Source organism: Pongo pygmaeus, chromosome 4 (assembly GCF_028885625.2).
Source record: "Pongo pygmaeus isolate AG05252 chromosome 4, NHGRI_mPonPyg2-v2.0_pri, whole genome shotgun sequence".
In the NCBI taxonomy this organism is placed as follows: domain Eukaryota; kingdom Metazoa; phylum Chordata; class Mammalia; order Primates; family Hominidae; genus Pongo; species Pongo pygmaeus.
In genome coordinates this window covers 70,549,658-70,568,761 of record NC_072377.2, presented here as the reverse complement: position 1 = coordinate 70,568,761, position 19,104 = coordinate 70,549,658, and the positions used below count along the sequence as shown (strand labels likewise).

At 35.2% G+C, this 19,104-nt stretch overlaps 1 protein-coding gene across 6 annotated transcripts in view; it reads left to right on the top strand.

Annotated features, from left to right (window-relative positions):
• Positions 1-19,104, top strand: part of ADAMTS6 (ADAM metallopeptidase with thrombospondin type 1 motif 6) — a 331,625-nt gene that overhangs the window by 256,819 nt on the left and 55,702 nt on the right. For 4 of the 6 annotated variants that reach the window (XM_054487509.2, XM_063664848.1, XM_063664849.1 and 1 more), the window contains 5 exons: positions 2,733-2,866; positions 3,907-4,030; positions 4,555-4,635; positions 13,524-13,687; positions 14,079-14,217. In XM_054487509.2, the coding sequence (XP_054343484.1) occupies positions 2,733-2,866; positions 3,907-4,030; positions 4,555-4,635; positions 13,524-13,687; positions 14,079-14,217 (642 nt within the window). Of the gene's footprint in view, positions 1-2,732; positions 2,867-3,906; positions 4,031-4,554; positions 4,636-13,523; positions 13,688-14,078; positions 14,218-14,884; positions 14,974-19,104 lie in introns of all 6 variants that reach the window. The other 2 variants (XR_010126390.1, XR_010126391.1) reach the window with 1 other exon arrangement.

Here is a 19,104-nt window from a genome sequence, read left to right as displayed (position 1 = left end):
GAGTCCATGGAGTGGTACTTGGGCCTATGGCCTCTCTTCTCTGCTCCCAGCCTCTTCCAACCACTCAGCCATGCTGATCACCTCAGTATTCTGGATGAGGCAAGAAAACAGTAGGACTCTTGGGCAGCATCCCACACAGCTAGGGAAGCTTGGTGCTTACTCTCTATACTCTCACTTTCCCCTGTGGGAGAATCACAGGTGGGGGAGGGTGGCAAGGAGTCTCTCTTTTTACTGAGCTGTGCTGCCTTGAGGGAGGTGTGATACAGGTGAAATGAAACTGGTCTTAAACCTCTTCAATTTGTCTGTTTGGGGATTTTTTTCTTTCTCCAATGGCGTGCTGGAACTTTTCTGCTGGAGTCCCATAAAGGTACACTTGTCTATAAGTAGCTGTCAAAATTGATCCTTCTGCAGGGAGATGATAGTAGAAAGCTCCTCTTCCACCATCTTGCTGATGTCACTGTAGTGGTACCTTTTCTGAAAGCTCATTGTATCAGAAGAAGCTGAACACATCTTCAGCAGTAAATAAGAAACTTATTCCCGTTTTCATCACATAGTATTGTGGGCTAAGGAATATAACCATAGTATTTATATGTCCTGCCTATCAAATATTATGTTACATAATTAATGTTAAAATTGAATAAACGGAAGACTCAGCTTCTCTTTTTAAAGCCTAATGCATAAAATGCTATATTAAATTCCAAAGCATTACAATAAAAAAATGAGAGAAGAACTGTATTGGGTAACAATGAAAAAATTTCCAGTAAGATTCATGGACATTTAGGGTAATTTAATTCATGAGAATCATATAAAAATAAATACAAGTAGTTTTATTATCAGATTGGGAAGAAATTATTTTATTTATTACTTGTTATTTCTATACTCAGTATGGCAAAATTAATCATTAACCTAACGCTAAAAATCACATTATAAGTTAGATAGAAGCTCTATAGCCTAGAAACATTGAAAATGGAAGAAAACATAGACTCAGGCCAGAGGTTGTAAGTTGGCAATTTAGGGACCAGTTTTTACCTACATACATATTTTAGCCTCCCACAATATTTTTTTAACAAAACTTTGAATCAGTTGATACATTTAAAAACAAGAAGAGTTTAGATGGAAAAAAAACTTAAGTTTTTATCTTCTCTTGAAAAAACAGACTGACAATATTGGACTATCTTCTTGCAGAACAGCATTCAACTGTAGCAGTGATCTCCTGTACTAGAATGTGCTCTCTCTAATTTATCATTGACTCTACCACCCAGTCTATTTTCTTTTTCTTTGCTTACCGTCAACCTGCAGAAACATGATTTCTAAGAACTTCACTGCGATGTAGGCATGTCATTTCATCTTTCTGCTTTATTTCCTTTATTAGAAGTAGTCCTCTTTATTTCAAAGAGAAATTTTAGCAGCATAATTAGATATGGTCAAAGTGATGAAATAGAATTACAAAAGAAAATATTTTAAGTCATGATTTTAGTCAATAATTACATACTTACAAATAGTAGCTTTATCTTGTGCTGCTTTTAATACAATAAGTCCACATTTATTGCTATTTTTCCAATATACGATAGTTATGATATGTACTCTGTTTTTTAAAATTGCAGTTACCTAAGCCTGTTTTTAACTTCAGCCTTAAAAAACACAAATTTCAGTGACAAAATGAAAATGCTCAAGTTGCTGTATGTATTTATTCACAAACAAAATTGATGTTTTAATTATTCAAATATTTTATATTTTATCTTTGATTAATTATATTTTATATTTATCTTTGATTAATTTCATAAGAATTAATCAAATTTAAAGCTATAATTAATTTTAGTTTTGATTTGCTAAGCTCATAAAAATTTATATCCATGCTAAAGCCAAGTTCACAGACTATGATATGCTTAAGGCAGGTACAAATTTAGTTTTATTTTATAACTACCATATCCTTGCTTGATGTGGCAGAGTTTTTGTATCAGCTTCAGTAACATATGTAGCAGAAACTTCTATTTGTTAGACAAGGTTATTTTTTCAAGCATCCTTGAAGTTTATTTTCTTAGGTCTTTTTAAAAAATTGTTTTTCTTGGCCAGGCACAGTGGCTCACGCCTGTAATCCCAGCACTTTGGGAGGCCAAAGCAGGTGGATCACCTGAGGTCAGGAGTTCAAGGCCAGCCTGACTAACATGGTGAAACCCTGTCTCTACTAAAAATACAAAAATTAGACGGGCATAGTGGCAGGTGCCTGTAATCCCAGCTACTCCGGAGGCTGAGGCAGGAGAATCTCTTGAACCCAGGAGGCAGAGGTTGCAGTGAGCCGAGATGGCGCCATTGCACTCCGGCCTGGGTGACAGAGCAAGACTCCATCTCAAAAAAAAAATTGTTTTTCTTTCATTTATTTTTTTAAAAACATTCAATTACCTTCGCTATGATCCCTTTTTACCTAAATTGTAAATATATAATGGAATATAGAAATACAAAATACATTATAAATATATAATTATGTTATAAATAAATAATGGAAATACCTGAAACTTTTAAACCTGAAAACTGCTGAGCAAGTCCCCCTTTAAGTTGCACAACCAATTAAAATAAAGGTGAAATTTTAGAAAAGGAGGAAAGAAACCTACACAATCAGGCATATAAGCAGGGAATGATGTCTACGTGAATTATAAATTTGCCGTGGATAATACTGAATCACTGTTCATTAGGACAACCACTCCACTTATTTCTCTTCTACTGTATTTGTCCAGGTGGGGTAAAACCTTGTGCATTAAACTGCTTGGCTGAAGGTTATAATTTCTACACTGAACGTGCTCCTGCGGTGATCGATGGGACGCAGTGCAATGCGGATTCACTGGATATCTGCATCAATGGAGAATGCAAGGTTGCTCAGATTTTACTCCTTTCTGTTGAGGTTTTTGAGACTTTTATCTTTTTCTCATTAACTCCTATTTAAATACTATGTTTAATTTTTTTAAAAAAAGGGGGCCACATTTTAGAGAAATTCAATTTCCATTAAGAATAATAAAATATGTAAAGGTAAACTGACCCATTCATATTCAAGCACCATACAAATGTGCTTTATTCTGGTATTCTAGTTATTTTTACAGTGATTGCCAGAAGTATGAAAATATTTTGGATTTTAATTTCCGTTATTCTTCTGTTCTGTTTACAAACAAGATGATAGAAAAAGAGAGAGAATGAGGATTCAGCTCTTATTCATACACCTACCATATGTTCTTTTTGGAAGATTATTTGATACATTTGATAGCATAAATTTTCCTCAAAGTGTGAAACAGCCGTGCTCCTCCTACTTTATCTCCTTTTGAAGGATTTACAATGGTTTTCACTGTAGAGTTAGTCTTTATCTTATTAAAGCATTTGCTTTAGAGAACTAGTCAGACTAGTTGGGAATTGTAGGAGCAAATCCATGCTATTTTCCTAGACCTGTGTATGATTATAACATAATAAGAAAAGCCACAAAAACCACTATTTTCGTAAATTTTTTTACTTGTCTGGTTTTGTTTTACTTTAAAGAGAAGGACAAATTAAGTGCTTCAAACTGAGAAAGACAAGATAAAAAGCACCATTTTACTTAGTCTCATAATTTCTTGGAAAAGTTTCTATCCTTCTGGCTACTTGTCTACAAATATATCTGATGATTCAGTTTGTGTATGATATTTGTGTGTGTTTATGTATCTGTGGGCAAGCGGTAGTTTATTTTCTTGAAGAAAAAGTTATTTTTGTGGTAGTATTCAGGTTTTTCAAATAACAAAGACCCAAGTATGGTTTTTATTCACGGATTACCTTACTTTTCTTTTCTTTACTGGAAAAACAAGCAAATAAATAAGTTATATGTATTTCATTAGTTATGATTCCAAGAATTTCTCTCTTGACACACTGAATATTCCTCTCTGTTTTCAGCACGTAGGTTGTGATAATATTTTGGGATCTGATGCTAGAGAAGATAGATGTCGAGTCTGTGGAGGGGACGGAAGCACATGTGATGCCATTGAAGGGTTCTTCAATGATTCACTGCCCAGGGGAGGTGAGTATGTAGAGAGAACTCTTCCTCACACCTCTGGTGTACTTGGAGGAGCCAAAACCCTTGTTTCGCCTCCCCGTTTTTCGGATTTCTTTATTTAGGCAGACAATGTTTTCTTCCCCAAATTGCTTTCAGTCGTTTTAATGTTAAATGTGGCTTCATGTAAGACATTTTAAGGAAATATTCTCTCTCTCTACTTAACTTCATTTAGCCATGTTTCTTTAAGGTGTACATTCTCACAGAGCATTGATATGAGGGGCATGTGCTGAGGAAGAAAAGGAACCATTATTATACGTGTTGAGGCTTTTAAAACGTCTTGAGATAATTTTAGAGAAAAAGACTGTTAAATACTGTTTCTCTAAAATGTATTCATGAACCCAAAGGGTAATTTGCCCATATTTCATAATTCATAAAATGCAAAGTCAAAGAAAGAATGGAATAATAAGGCAACTATTAGTATTGAATGGTTACCAAATACTCGTTTCCTGACCAAGGCTACTTAATACTGGCTATCTTCTGTGTTCCAGGCTACATGGAAGTGGTGCAGATACCAAGAGGCTCGGTTCACATTGAAGTCAGAGAAGTTGCCATGTCAAAGAACTATATTGGTATGTTAGACTGGTATGTTAGTTTGCTGGATTTTAAAAGTAAATGAGGAAAAATAGCACAGTATCATGAAGGAAAAGGCATGCTGCTTTGAGGTAGATCACTTTCATGCTAAAATGAAGTAAGCTCCAAGTTTTATAGGAACACATGTACAATGCTAAAGAGAAAAATTAGAATTTATAGCTTACTCTTCACTGGGTTATTTTATATATTTAAAAAATCGGGCCAGGCGCTGTGGCTCACGCCTGTAATCCCAGCACTTTGGGAGGCCGAGGCGGGCGGATCACGAGGTCAGGAGATCCAGACCATCTTGGCTAACACAGTGAAACCCCGTCTCTAATAAAAATACAGAAAAATTAGCTGGGTGTGGTGGCGGGCACCTGTAGTCCCAGCTACTCGGGAGGCTGAGGCAGGAGAATGGCATGAACCCAGGAGGCGGAGCTTGCAGTGAGTGGAGATCCTGCCACTGCACTCCAGCCTGGGGGACTGAGCGAGACTCCGTCTCAAAAATAAATAAATAAATAAATCACTATCTCAAAGGGATATCTACACTCACATGATCATTGCAGCATTATTCACAATAGCTAAGATATGGAAACAACATAAATATCTGTCAACAGATGAATGGATAAAAAACTTATTTTATCTATATGCAATAGAATATTATTCAGCCTTAAAAAAACAAGGAAACTATTCATTTGCAACAATATGGATGAACCTGGAGAACATCATGCTAAGCTAAATAAGCCAGACACAGAAAGGCAAATACTGCATGATCTCATTTATATGTGGATTCTAAAAAAGTCAAACAGAGTGTAAGGGTATTTACCAGTGGGCAGGGAGGAGGTGGAATGGGAAGATGTTGGTCAAATAGTACAAACTTTCAGTTATAAGAGGAATAAGTTCTGCATATCTAATATACTTTAGTTAATAAAATGTATTGTATACTTGAAATTTGTCAAGAGAATAGATCTTATTGTCACCACATACAAAAAAGGCAACTGTAGGAAGTTATGGATATGTAAATTAGCTTGATTGTGGTATTCATTTCACAATGTTTATGTATATTGAATCATCAGATTGCACACCTTAAACTTAATATTTTATTTGTGAGTTATACCTCAACAAAGCTGGAAAAAAAAGAAAGTAAGAAAATGTTTCCCAAAATGGATGTATTATTTTATATTTCTATCAGTAATATAGAAGAGTTCCAGCTGCTCTACATCCTTGTCAATACTTGGTGTTGTCAGTCTTTTTAATTTTACCCATATGGACTTTTTTTTAGTGAAGTGTCTACACAAATATTTTACCCATTAAAAATTTTTTTTCCTTTTTTTGAGTTATGAGTTCTTTATATATTCTGGATATAAGTCTTTGTCAGATATATTTTATGGATATTTTCTCCTAGTTTCTGCTTGCGTCTTCATTTTTTGAAGTGTCTTTTAATTTGGATGAAATTCAATTTATTAATCTTTTAATGGTTTGTGCTTTCATATCCTATCTTAGAAATTTTACCTGCTCCAAGATTGCAAAGATAGTTTTCAGTGTGTAAGAAGTTATAGTTTTTATTTTTATGTTTAAATATATGGTCTACAAAATATAAAATATATTTATTAAATGTAAAATACAAATATAAAATATAGTCATTAAAGACATGTATTGTGCATACTATGACTGATACCTATGATGGGGAGAGAAAACCAGGCAAATCTATTTGGGGAAGATCAATTATTTGTTTACTTGAATAACACCCTATCCTCTGATTTAACACTTAGAGTAATGACTTAAGACTTAAAACTATAAGAAATGTAAGATGCATGAAATTCAGAAATAAAATCAAAAAACAAATACATACAGTCAATTTTAAGTTAATTTTTATATAAGGTATAAAGTAAGGGTTGATGTTCCATTTTTTCATATGAATATTCAATTGCTCTAACACTATTTGTTGAAAAGACTATCGCTTCTTCCATTGAATTACCCTGACACATTTGTGAGACATCAATTAAGCATACATGGATGAGTCTATTTCTGTTCTCACCCATTGAGCTAGGTTTCTGTCCTTAAACCAACACCACACTGTATTGAGTAATCGAGCTTCCCAGTGGGTCTTGAAATCCAGAAGCATTAGTCCCTGAATGTGTTCTTTTTCAACATTATTTTTGCTTTTCTAGGTCCTTTATATTTCTATATACATATTAGCATGACCTTGTCAATTGAGACAAGTCTTTTTATACAAAAAGAGAGTATATGGAATCTGTAGGTTAATTTGTGGAAAATTGACATCTTAAAAATACTGAGTTTTTTAATACATGAAAAGATTTACCTCTACATTTATTTAGGTCTTTTTAAAATTTTTTCACCAATGTTTCATTTTCAGTATATAGGTCTTGCACACATGTTCTGTTAAATCTAATCATGCTTTTTGGTGCTATTGTAAATACTATTGTATTTTAATTTAATTTCCAGTTTTTTGTTGTTATGTAATAATATAGTTTATTTCTTTTTATATTGCCCTGATGTCCTGAGACCTGGTTCACTCACATATTACTTCTAACAGTTGTTTTGTAAATTCGTTTGGATTTTCTCTATAGAGTATCATGTCATCCTCAAACAAAGGCTCTTTTACTTCTATTTTTCCAATCTTTATGCCCTTTATTTCTTTTTTCTTGCCTTATAATAGAGTTCATGACCTTTAGTACAATGTTGAATAAATGAGGAGACTAGGCAGCCTTTTGTTTTCAACCAATCATAAGGGTAAATCATTCCTTGTTGTTGTTGTTTTTAACCATTAAATATAATGTTAGCTAGAAGATTTATGTAATGACCCTTTGTCAGTTTGAGGATGTTCCCTTCTATTTCTAGTTTTTATTAGAGTTTTAGTCATGAATGGGTATTGAAGATGTCTGAATCTATTGACATGATTAGGTGGGGTTTTGCCCTCCCTTTCCCTGTTAATATAGTAAATGCATTGACTGATTTTCAAATGTAAAATCCATCTAGTATTCTTCGGATATAAACCACTTTTTCATGATCTATTATTAGTCTTATATATTGCTGGAATTGATTTGCTAATATTTTATTAAGAATATTTGGACCTATGTTCATGAGAGATATTTTTCTAGAGTATTTTTCTTGTGATTTCTTTGCTGGTTTTTGTATCAGGTTAAGCCTGCCTTCATGAAATGGCTTTAGAAGTGTTCCTTTCTCCTCTGTTTTCTGGAAGAGTCTGGAGAGAATTGTTTCTTAATGCTTGATAGAATTCAACTGTGAAACTATCTAGAATGGAGTGGTCTTTGTGGAAAATTTTTAATGAAAAATTCAATTTTTATAACAAAGTTTTCAAATTTATTGGCATAAAATTGTGCATAATATTTTCTTATTATCTTTTTAATATCTGTAGGATCTGTAACAATGGCTCTTCTTTTCATTTTCCATATTGAAAATTTGTGTCTCTTTACCTTGATAATCCTAATGAGGGCTTTATTAATTGTATTGATCTTTTTAAAGAACAAGCTTATGGTTTAAATGATTTTCTCTATTGTTTGTCTATTTTGCATTACATTGATTCCCACTCTTCTTTTTTTTTTGAGACGGAGTCTCACTCTGTTGCCCAGGCTGGAGTGCAGCGGAGCAATCTCTGCTCACTGCAAGCTCCGCCTCCCGGGTTCACGCCATTCTCCTGCCTCAGCCTCCCGAGTAGCTGGGACTGCAGGCACCCGCCTTGACGCCCGGCTAATTTTTTTGTATTTTTAGTAGAAACGGGGTTTCACCGTGTTAGCCAGGATGGTCTCGATCTCCTGACATCGTGATCCACCCCCCTCGGCCTCCCAAAGTACTGGGATTACAGGCATGAGCCACCGCACCTGGCCGATTCCCACTCTTCTGTTTGATTCTTTTTTTTCTATTCACTTTGTTTTAATTTGTTCTTATTTTTTCTAGCTTCTCAAGATACAAACTTAAATTACTGATTAAAAGTCTTTTTTCTGCTATAAAACAAGCATTTTTTTACTATAAATTTTGTCAGACATTTGATACATTGTATTTTCCTCATGAAGTTTAAATATTTGCTTATTTATCTTGTGACTCATGGCTTAGAAGGTATTATTTAATTTCCAAATATTTTGGTGTTTCACAAATACTTTTCTGATACTGATTTCTAGTTTAATTCTATTTTGGACAGAAAACACACCTTATATGATTTTAGTTTTTTTGTTAAGGTTGTTTTATAGTCTAGCACATGTGCACTTGTGAAGAATGCATATTCTGCTATTTTTGGGTTAGTACTCCATTAATGTTCATTAAATTAAAGGACACAACTATCCTTTGGTTGGATAGTTTTTTCACATTTTTTATATTCTTATTTGCTGCCTTCTTGTTGAAGAATTACTGAAATAATTATGTTGATATCTCCCATTAGAATTGTGGATTTGCTTACTGTTGTTATTAATGGCAAAAGCCACGATTACTTTTGCACCAACCCAATAGTTTGTAAGATTTTTGCTTCACTTATTTTGAAACTATGTTTTAGGTGTATAGACATTTATGATTGTTACATCTTCTTGATATATTGAGCATTTTATGATTTTCAAATGTTCCTCTATATTCCTGATAATATTCTATGACCAGTCTGGCATGGTGGCACATGCCTGTAATTCCAACCACTCGGGAGGCAGAGGCAGGAGAATCATTGAGCTCAGGAGTTTGAGATCAGCCTGGGCAACATAGTGAGATACCCATCTCTTAAAAATATTCTTTGACCCAAAGTCTGTTTTATCTGATACTAATCTAGCTACCCCAGCTGTCTTCTGATCAGTGTTTGCATGGTAAATCTTTTTCTATCTATTCACTTTTCATATGTAGGTACATCTGTCTTTAAAATCTGTTTCTTGTAGAACACATGTAGTTTGATCTTGATTTCTTATTATGTCTAGCAATCATTGCATTTTTAAATTCTAATCTTTAGTTTGGTGGGGGGGTTGGGAGTCAGCAACTATCTCTGTTAAGGGTCAGACAGTAAATCTTATAGTCTGTGTTACAACTATTCACTTCTACCATTGTAGTGTGAAAGCAGACATAGGTAATAAATGGGTGTGACTGTGTTCCAATAGAACTTTATCTACTAACACAGGAGGTGGGTCATAAGTTTGGTGACTTCTTGTTTAGATCATTTGTATTTAATGTAATTATCAATATCGTTGGGTTTAAGCCTATCATCTTGCTGTTTTTCTGTTTGTCCTGTGTGTTTTTTTTCCCTTTAATTCTCCTTTCATGCCTTCTTTTAGATTAACCATGGGTTTTATTGTATTCCACTTAATCTCTAATAAATAGCTTATTAGCTATACTTCTTTGCTCTGTTTAATTAGTGGTTGCTTTAGGATTTACAAAATGCATGTTTAAGTTATCATAATACATTTCCAAATAATATTGCACCATTTTATGTATAATGTAAGACCCTTACAACAGTTTACTTCCATTGTCCCATTCCATTCTTTGTGCTGTTTTTTTTAATACTTTCTACTTCTTTATATGTTATAAATCCCACAATATATGGTTATTATTTTTGTTTCAAAGAGCCAATTATCCTTTTTAAAAACTTTAAAACAAGCAAAATTATTTTGTGTTTACCCACATATTTACCATTATCTGGCATACTTCCTTTCTTTGTATAGATCTCAGTTTCCATCTGTTATAAATATGTGTGTATATACATGTAATGTCATCATGTTTCTTCTCATTATATTTATGTTTTCCTTTAAAGTTCTTGAATATATTTATAATAGCTACTTGAAAATTATTTTCTGCTAATTCCATAATTTTTGTTATTTCTGGGTCTGTTTCTTTGGCTTTGCCTTCTTCCTGTTTGAATCACATTCTCCTTCTTTTCCACATTGGTAGTAATTTCTCATTAGATGTTGTACATTGTGAATGTTTCTTTGTTGAGAGCCTGGATTTTGATTTATTTCTTTAAAGGGTGTTAAGTAACTTGTAGATCTGCTTGATCCTTTTGATGTTTGCTTTTGAGCTTTGTTTGGGTAAATCCAGAATATTCTTTATTCTAGAGCTTGCTCAGCCCTCCTACAAAAGCATGATTCTTCTTGGGTCTCTACTGAATGGCCTGGTAATTGAAATGCAGTAGTTCTGCTTACAGCTCCACAGTAGATTTTTTGCCTGGCTTTATGTAATTTTATCCTATACATATGCAGATCAATATTCAGCAACAGATTTCCTCCCTCCTGTCTTGTTCTCTGGTCCTGCATATTCCAACTATGTCAGCCTTCCCAGTTTCTGATCTCTCTTCTTCACTTGGTGAGACCACTGTGTTCTGCTTGGGTTCTCCACCTAAAGAAAGTGTCTCCAAGCAGAAAGTTGTGGAGATCATGGTCTCTGCACAGTCCTGTTCAATGCATGAGAAAAGCTGATTCATATATTTTATGAGTTTTCTGATTATTTACAATGGGAGGGCAAGTCTAATACCAGTTATTTCAACATGAAAGTGAGGAGAAGTTCTGTTTATTTGATGTTTAATCCTTTGAGATACTTTTAGTCTCTCCAGAAACCCTTAGTGAGACCTAAATGATTTTTTATTTTAGTTAAAATATCATTCCATTTCTCCTAAAGCTTTTAAAAATATCCAGAGTGTGTCTTCAGACAGAACACCAGTATCATCAGGCTCTTCTTTTATTTAAGAAGACTCCTTTATTTTTACACCATAATTTTGAATTATTTTCTGCATCAATAATACTCAAAACAAAAAGATTTCTAGCCTCAGCTTTTTCCCCCTTTGGTAATTCTCTTTTCATAATGCACATCGTCTTCCTTTAGTCATTCTTCCTTAATGCCTCTTAAATGGTTGGTGTTTTTCTGAGCTACATTATGGCACCATTAGTTATATGTTCCTAACAGCCAAGAGGTGTTAGAATTCCTTCATTTAGTAGTTGTAAAAAAAAAAAAAAAAAAAAAAAAAAAGAAGGAAGTGAGAGCTCAAACTGAAGGAGAATTTAAAGCCGCATAGTTGTTTTTATCTTTATTTTTACTATTTCATATATGACAGTCTCAGATGTCCTTATAAAACCAAATGTTTTAAACTAGACAGAAAACCACTGCAAGTGAGAGTTGAAAATAAAAATTTTTAAGTACACAAAAAGTTCAAGGCCAGGTATTTCTTCTATTTGCTTGTTCCTATCTCAAAAGGTTAATTAGATTTATTTTTTGGCAATTAAATGAATCTTCAAAACACATCTGAAGTTAAGAAACTACAAATATTTTTGCCAGGCAAATGGGGGTCGGGAGATGACAATGGTCTGTAGTATGAAGGACAAGAGCTGGAGGTCTAGGGAGTCAGAGACTCTGTACCATGACTCTTTAGTCCTTTTGGGCTGCTTGTTCATCAGGTCTGACGAATCAAAGTTTTTGCAGTCAGCTAGCATACTAACAAAATATTAAACTGACATGTTTATTTATTTCCTGTTTGTTTATAGGAGTTTTTGTATGGTAGTACTAAAAATACTTTTTCAGCTACATGTGCTTTTAAATTCTGTGTGTTTGTGTGTGTATTTCTTGTAAGAGATTTTTTTTAAAGTATGCATGTTTATCTATCAACATTTTTTCCGAGTTTTTTGTCATGCTTAGAAAAACTTTTCATAACCCAATATTATGAGAAAGAAAAGTTCTTCTATATTTTCTCCTGACATTTTAAGATTTAACTATTTTTATATTTAAATATTTACCCATCTGGCATTTATCCTTTCTGTCTTTTTTTAACTTTGTTTTTACTGAGGTGAAATTAACATTACATAAAATTAACCATTTGAAGTGAACAATTAAGTGGCGTTTAGAACATTCCAAAACATTTACATCACCCCAGAAAAAAAACCCATATCCATTAAGCAGGTGACTCCCCGTTCTCCCCATTCCCCATACCCTGGCAACTACCCATCTGCTTTCCGTCTCTGTGGCTTTTCACCTACTCTGGACATTTTACATAGATGGAAGCATACTATGTGTAATCTTTCCTGTCTGGTCTCTTCCAATACTATATGTAATCTTTCCTGTCTGGTCTCTTCCATTTAATGTTTTTCAGTTTCATCACATTATAGCTTGTTATCAATACTTCATTACTTGTTATGGCTGCATAACATTCTGTTACATTATAATACCACAATTTATTTATTCATCCACTGATGAACATTTGTGTTGTTTTGATTTGGTGCTATTGGAAATAGTGCTACTATGAATATGTGTGTCCAAGTATTTGTTTGAGTACCTGTTTTCAATTCTTTTGGATATGTGCCTAGGAGTTGAATTGTGGCATTTATTCTTATATAAAGAAGGAAATATAAATTCAGCATTTTTTTGCCAAAAGAATAGTCTTTTGCCTTAGCCCCATTTCTTGTTCTTTCCTTTACTAATTTAAGATACTTCCTTTATCATAAACAGAATTCCCATATGAACTTGGGTCTGTTTCTTAAATCTGTTTGATTTGTGTTCTGTCGATCAGTCTGTGTCCAAGTGCAACAGGTTGTCCCCATCCCATATCCATTTAATTACTATTTCAATATTTGGAAAGGAAAGCCTGCTCCGCACCCTCATGTTAACTCTCATCCCTAGTTATTCCTTTTCTCATAATTTTCCTTGTTAGTTCCACATGTTTATTCCTCCAGGTTAACCTTTTGTTGCTTTCTATTAGTGACATTATAAATACTTAAGTAATATCTTCTTACCATTCACGTGAAAAATGCCATTTTAATTTGTACTTAAGAATATGGTCAAGAGTCACATCTCTAAAAGGAAATCGGTATTCACTGTATACTTTATTGCAGTAATTAATCAGTGACACTTTGGTAAATGAAATTTCGCATTTTTAGGTGAATTGTGATTTGTTTTCTAGCTTTAAAATCTGAAGGAGATGATTACTATATTAATGGTGCCTGGACTATAGACTGGCCTAGGAAATTTGATGTCGCTGGGACAGCTTTTCACTACAAGAGACCAACTGATGAACCAGAATCCTTGGAAGCTCTAGGTCCTACCTCAGAAAATCTCATCATCATGGTAAATGCGTCTTTGCCAGTGTATTTCTTGTGTTTTTAATTCCCCCTTGTGAGGTAGGAAGGGGCAGGTTTTATTATCTCTGCTTTACAGGTGATGCAATTATGGTAAATAAGGATAAAATGATTTACCCAAGGGTGTTAGAACTGTGCAGAGTTAAGGCCATATTGCTCTTGCTTGAATAGTATTTTTATAACCAAACAAGACAGATGAAAGCAATGGCTCCAAAATACCCATGAAAATGGGAGGAGAAAATTTGATATAAATGCATGTGTTTTATATTAAGTTTCCTATAAGACTTGTTTTGACATTTTCTTCTTCAAAAGGAATAATAAATATCTGAATGAAGGCTCATTGTATTTTAATTGTCTTCACCAGTTGTTTTCAATGGCAGGTTCTGCTTCAAGAACAGAATTTGGGAATTAGGTATAAGTTCAATGTTCCCATCACTCGAACTGGCAGTGGAGATAATGAAGTTGGCTTTACATGGAATCATCAGCCTTGGTCAGAATGCTCAGCTACTTGTGCTGGAGGTAAGATGCCCACTAGGCAGCCCACCCAGAGGGCAAGATGGAGAACAAAACACATTCTGAGCTATGCTTTGTGTTTGTTAAAAAAGCTAATTGGAAACATTTCTTGCAGGTTTGCTTCAAGCTGTAATTTAGCAAAAGAAACTTTGCTTTAATTATATTATATTCCATTTGTTTTCAACCTCATGTAATTTGTGCAGATTTGTTGGTAAAATACATCTTGGCACAATGAGTGTCTCTGCTGGTGCTTCTCCCAAGACTATCTTGAAGGTGGGCTGTTTGCCTTTCGTGAACACATTCTTGGTAAAGAACATCAAAAGTTTTAAAAAAGAAAATGAGCAAGAATCAGACATCACAGATGCAACTTCTTGTAATGGGAGATGAGAATGTACGGCTGTGTGCTTGTTGTGTGTGTTTGTGTGCCTGTGTGTTTGCCACAATCCTATTCAAACTCCCTTCTCCTGCCATCAAAGTTAAGGGGCTGTATACTGGGATGCTACAATAATTACTGGTATCTGGGTTCTGGGTTAATGGTGTATACTGACCCCATTACAGTCCCTCAGAGGTAGCTGCTAGGCAGTGGTTGGTGATGTGTTGGTTGTCCCATGTGCGTTTTTCATGGGTGCCTTTTCCCTACAATTTACTCTATTCCTAATCCTCCTCCCTCTAGTGGCCACCAATGCAATTCTTTACCTCTGGCTGGGAGAGCAGGACAGTTGGCTTCCTTCAAAGCCAACACCCTTGCTGCTGCATGGACTGGTGAGTAGAAGTGCTGTGCAAGCAGCATCTTCCTTCTCTCTGGAGACTAAATGCATCGCCTCCACTGTACACCTTGATCCTAATAGGCAAGGAAACAAACCTGTCCTTCAGGCCTAGGCTGGACTAGATCACCTCACCATTCCAGAAGCAAAGATGAAATTTTAAATAGTGATATTTATTTTGGGCAAAACTAAAATAAAGTAAATCATCCAATATATTACCTATACTCCTTTTTTAAACTATGCAGAAATATATGATTTTTATATAGACTTCATCCTGTCTTGTATTTGCATCTTCTGATTTTCAAGTCTTAAATCAGAGAGGTTATTTTTAGAGAAATAATTATCATATAATCTATTCAGTATTTTTATTTTATTTTATCACTTATTACTTTTTTTTTTTTTTGGAGACAGGTTTTTGCTCTGTTGCCCAAGCTGGAGTGCAGTGGCACGATCATGGCTCGCTGCAGCCTCAACCTCCTGGGCTCAAGTGATCCTCCCACCTCAGCCTTCTGAGTAGCTAGGGAGCACGCCACCACACCTGGCTAATTTTTAAAATTTTTGTAAAGACAGGATCTCACTGTGTTGCCTAGGCTTGTCTTGAACTCCTGGCCTTAAGCATTCCTCCTGCCTCAGTCTCCCAAAATGCTGGGATTACGGGCATGGGCCATCACTCCCAGCCTAATTCAGTATTTTTAGTCTCATACAGAATTAAAGCAATGATTAACTACAACTCCAATTTCAATGTAAATTCTATACAACATGAAAAAAACAAAAAAGAAGATGAATAATAATATATTAATGTTCTCTACTGTGTAAATTATCATGAAACATAGTTATGTATAATTTGTGACATATTTTAAAAGATCTCTAGTTCCCATCCATTTTATGTGTAAAATGGCTGGTGATTTGTAATGTAAAGTTTTTAAAGCCATAGGACATTACCATTTTTAAATAAATAAATATTTGCAACTAATTGATCAAGTATATGCCATTGCATTATTTTTAGTGGCATTTATACATATATCTTTCTTTTATCCAATTCAGTTCTTTTTATTCTATAAATTAACTTTTCCCTTTGCATATTCCAACAAAAAGTCTTCTAGAACAATACATACATAATTCAGGCCCTGAGGCAAGGTGGGATAAACTTATTAAAGAATAATTAAAATAATTTAAAGTTTAGGAAATCTAATAAGGATAGTCTAAAGTTAAAGTGGATTAGCTTGGAGAAAAGAAAGCTAAGGGGATGCATATTAGTATGCGACAGAAGGTTGAATGGGAAATTCTTAGAGCCGGTTCATCTTTGTACTGAAATTGCTATATTTGGGGATGGTTTAGACACAGTCTTGTCTGAGACCAAGAAGGGATTAAATGAATTCTCAATGTTCCTTCAAGCCTGTGATTCTATTTGTTCAGAAAGGAGATAGTCCAACAAAAAAACAAAGAAGAAGAGGAAAAAGGCCATGAGAACTGAATTTGGAAGAAAAAAATATAATTTTGTTGAAATCAGAAAGTAAAAAGTCTAAATGAGTGTTATTTTTTTCCATAACACTTGTATTGAGAAATAGAAGTGATTTCTTGTGGTAGAGGGTAAAAAAAAAAAAAAAAAAGACAGGGAGAGAGAAAAGCCTCTGGAAGGGAGAGCTTTCTCTTCCTTGTTGTTTATTCTTCTTTCTATGATCTGGAGCTACTGGTCTTAGATACTGGAGGTGGTTCTGGGAACTCACGTTAGGCTTGGTTGTGGGTGATTATGAGCATTCTTGAGGCTATTGCCTTCTTCAAATGAGGGATATAGAGGGCATGGTGTAAAGAGCTGCCATTTGTTTTGGTAAGTGGTTCTTAAAGTCTGGTCCCCGCCCCCAGCAGCATCAACATCATTTAGAAACTTGTTAGAAATGCTAATTTGAGTGCCCCATTACAGACCTACTGAACAGAAACTCTTCGAGTGGAGTGCATTAATCTGCATTTTAACAAGCCCTGCAGGTGATTTTGATGCTCGCTCAAGTTTGCGTACCACTGGTCTTGGCTGACAGAGAAACCAAACCCAGCACTCTAGACACATGGAATCCGTGTCTTCATCCCTGAAGCCTGTGCATCTTTGTAGACTCATTTTGCCCCTAGAACAATATCTGAAACATAGTAGGTGCCCAGTAAGTGCACCTTATTGAGCACCTTAATGAGGCCAATGGTGGCCTCCCAAAATGCTAGATGAGTGAATGAGTAAAAGGAATTAATTTTGGCAATTATATATTTGTGCTTGTCCTTTCTAATGTGGGAGATGAAAGTTTAGAGTTGCTACTTTTCTTATAGAGTGGGGCAAAGCTTTGCCAAGGAAAAACAGTATAATTTTAATTAGCATAGGTAAGTAAAACCAAGCTCCTCTCTTTTTTACTTTGTTTTTTGTTTTGTTTTGGGTTTTTTTGTTTTTTGAGACAGAGTCTCACTCTGTCGCCCAGGCTGGAGCGCAGTGGTGTGATCTCGGCTCACTGCAACCTCTGCCTCCCGGGTTTAAGCGACTATTCCACCTCAGCCTCCCAAGTAGCTCGGACTACAGGTGCCCACCACCACGCCTGGCTAATTTTTGTATTTTTAGTAGAGACGCAGTTTCACCACGTTGGCCGGGCTGGTCTTGAACTCCTGACCTCAAGTGACCCACCGGCGTCAGCCTCCCAGAGTGCTAGGATTACAGGCGTGAGCCACCACACCCAGCAATCTTGCTTACTTTGAATAAGTGGAAAATATTTCCTAGGATACAGAGTGCAGGAATCAATTATTGAAGTTGCTCTTCTTGCACATACCCTCACTTTTAACCCCAGGTTCTTAAGAAGCTTATGATTGAGGGAAGTAAAGTCCCTTTAGAGTTTAGGAACTTTGACCCAAGAAAAAGCCAGAGTCATCTTCTCCTTAATGAAACTTCATTTTATAGTTAAGAAACCTTTCAAGAAGTCATTTCTACTTACCTTTCACTCAGAAACTAAGGATGAATTCTAAAGTCAGTTCTTTTTTTGTTGTTGTTGGGTTTTTTTTTGTTTTTGCTGTCATTAAGTCTATTGTCTTTATAAGGGACATTTTGGGATGGTTCCACCTCATCATTTTAGCTTCTTTTTTGGGCTTCTCATAGACTGGATTCTCTCCTACGGCAGCATGAGCTTTCTTATACATCTTCCCCACCATGTCTAGAGTTACACTGTTCTTTATGTATTGAGAGAACTGTTTCTTGTAAGCATCTTCATCTTCCTCCATTAAGTAGCACATGTAATCTGAAACATTCTGGCCCATGATGTGCTTCTGGTGTACTTCTACATTAAATTATTTGCTTTCAGAATCATAACAGGGAATTGTTTGGTACTGTGAGGGATAGACAAAGCCTCCATCCATAGCTTCCTTCGGGATGCCAAAAACTTTATTGCCAGTGGTAGTTCTGGCAAGGCCTGCATCCAAATAGCAGATAAAGACACCTTGTTGAACATCAATGCTTTCCACATTATATTCATCTCCAATCATCTCCGCTTGGCCTTCATAGATTTTATCCATGCCAAACCTATTGAAAAGCCTGTGGGCCAGCAGCAGGCCAATATAATACGCTGCAGCATCATTTGTCAGGCCAATCTTCACACCATATTTTGGCAGTTCATGTGCATATGCTGTGTAAACTATCATATCCCCTTATATATGGGCATAAGCAATCTGACAAATGGTATCTCTGTTTGTTACATGAGCTATCAACCTGTATTTGGGTGTGTGTTTTTTATTTATTTATTGTCTGCCACTTGACAGAGACCTGCAGGCCCAGCAGTGCTAGGTGGGAAAAAGGGATAAAGTCAGTTCTTAACTGGGATACTCCATGTTCATCTCTCCAAGGAGGTGCTGGGTGTCTTGAGGCTGTCAAAATTCTTTTTTAAGTGGCAAAGAGAAAACAAGAAAGATCTCAAAGAACTTTCGGTGGCAGTCTCACAAGATCTTTCAGTGTTCTCACTTGTTATTGTCCTGCATATGTTTTATTAATATCCAGACCTTTGGGCTTTAATTGAGTTTGGGAGTAATAATGATACCTTTCTCTTATGAGAACTTTTAAGATAAGAAGCTTGAGACTTTTTCTGTTGCTTAGCAGATCCAGTGACAAATCTAA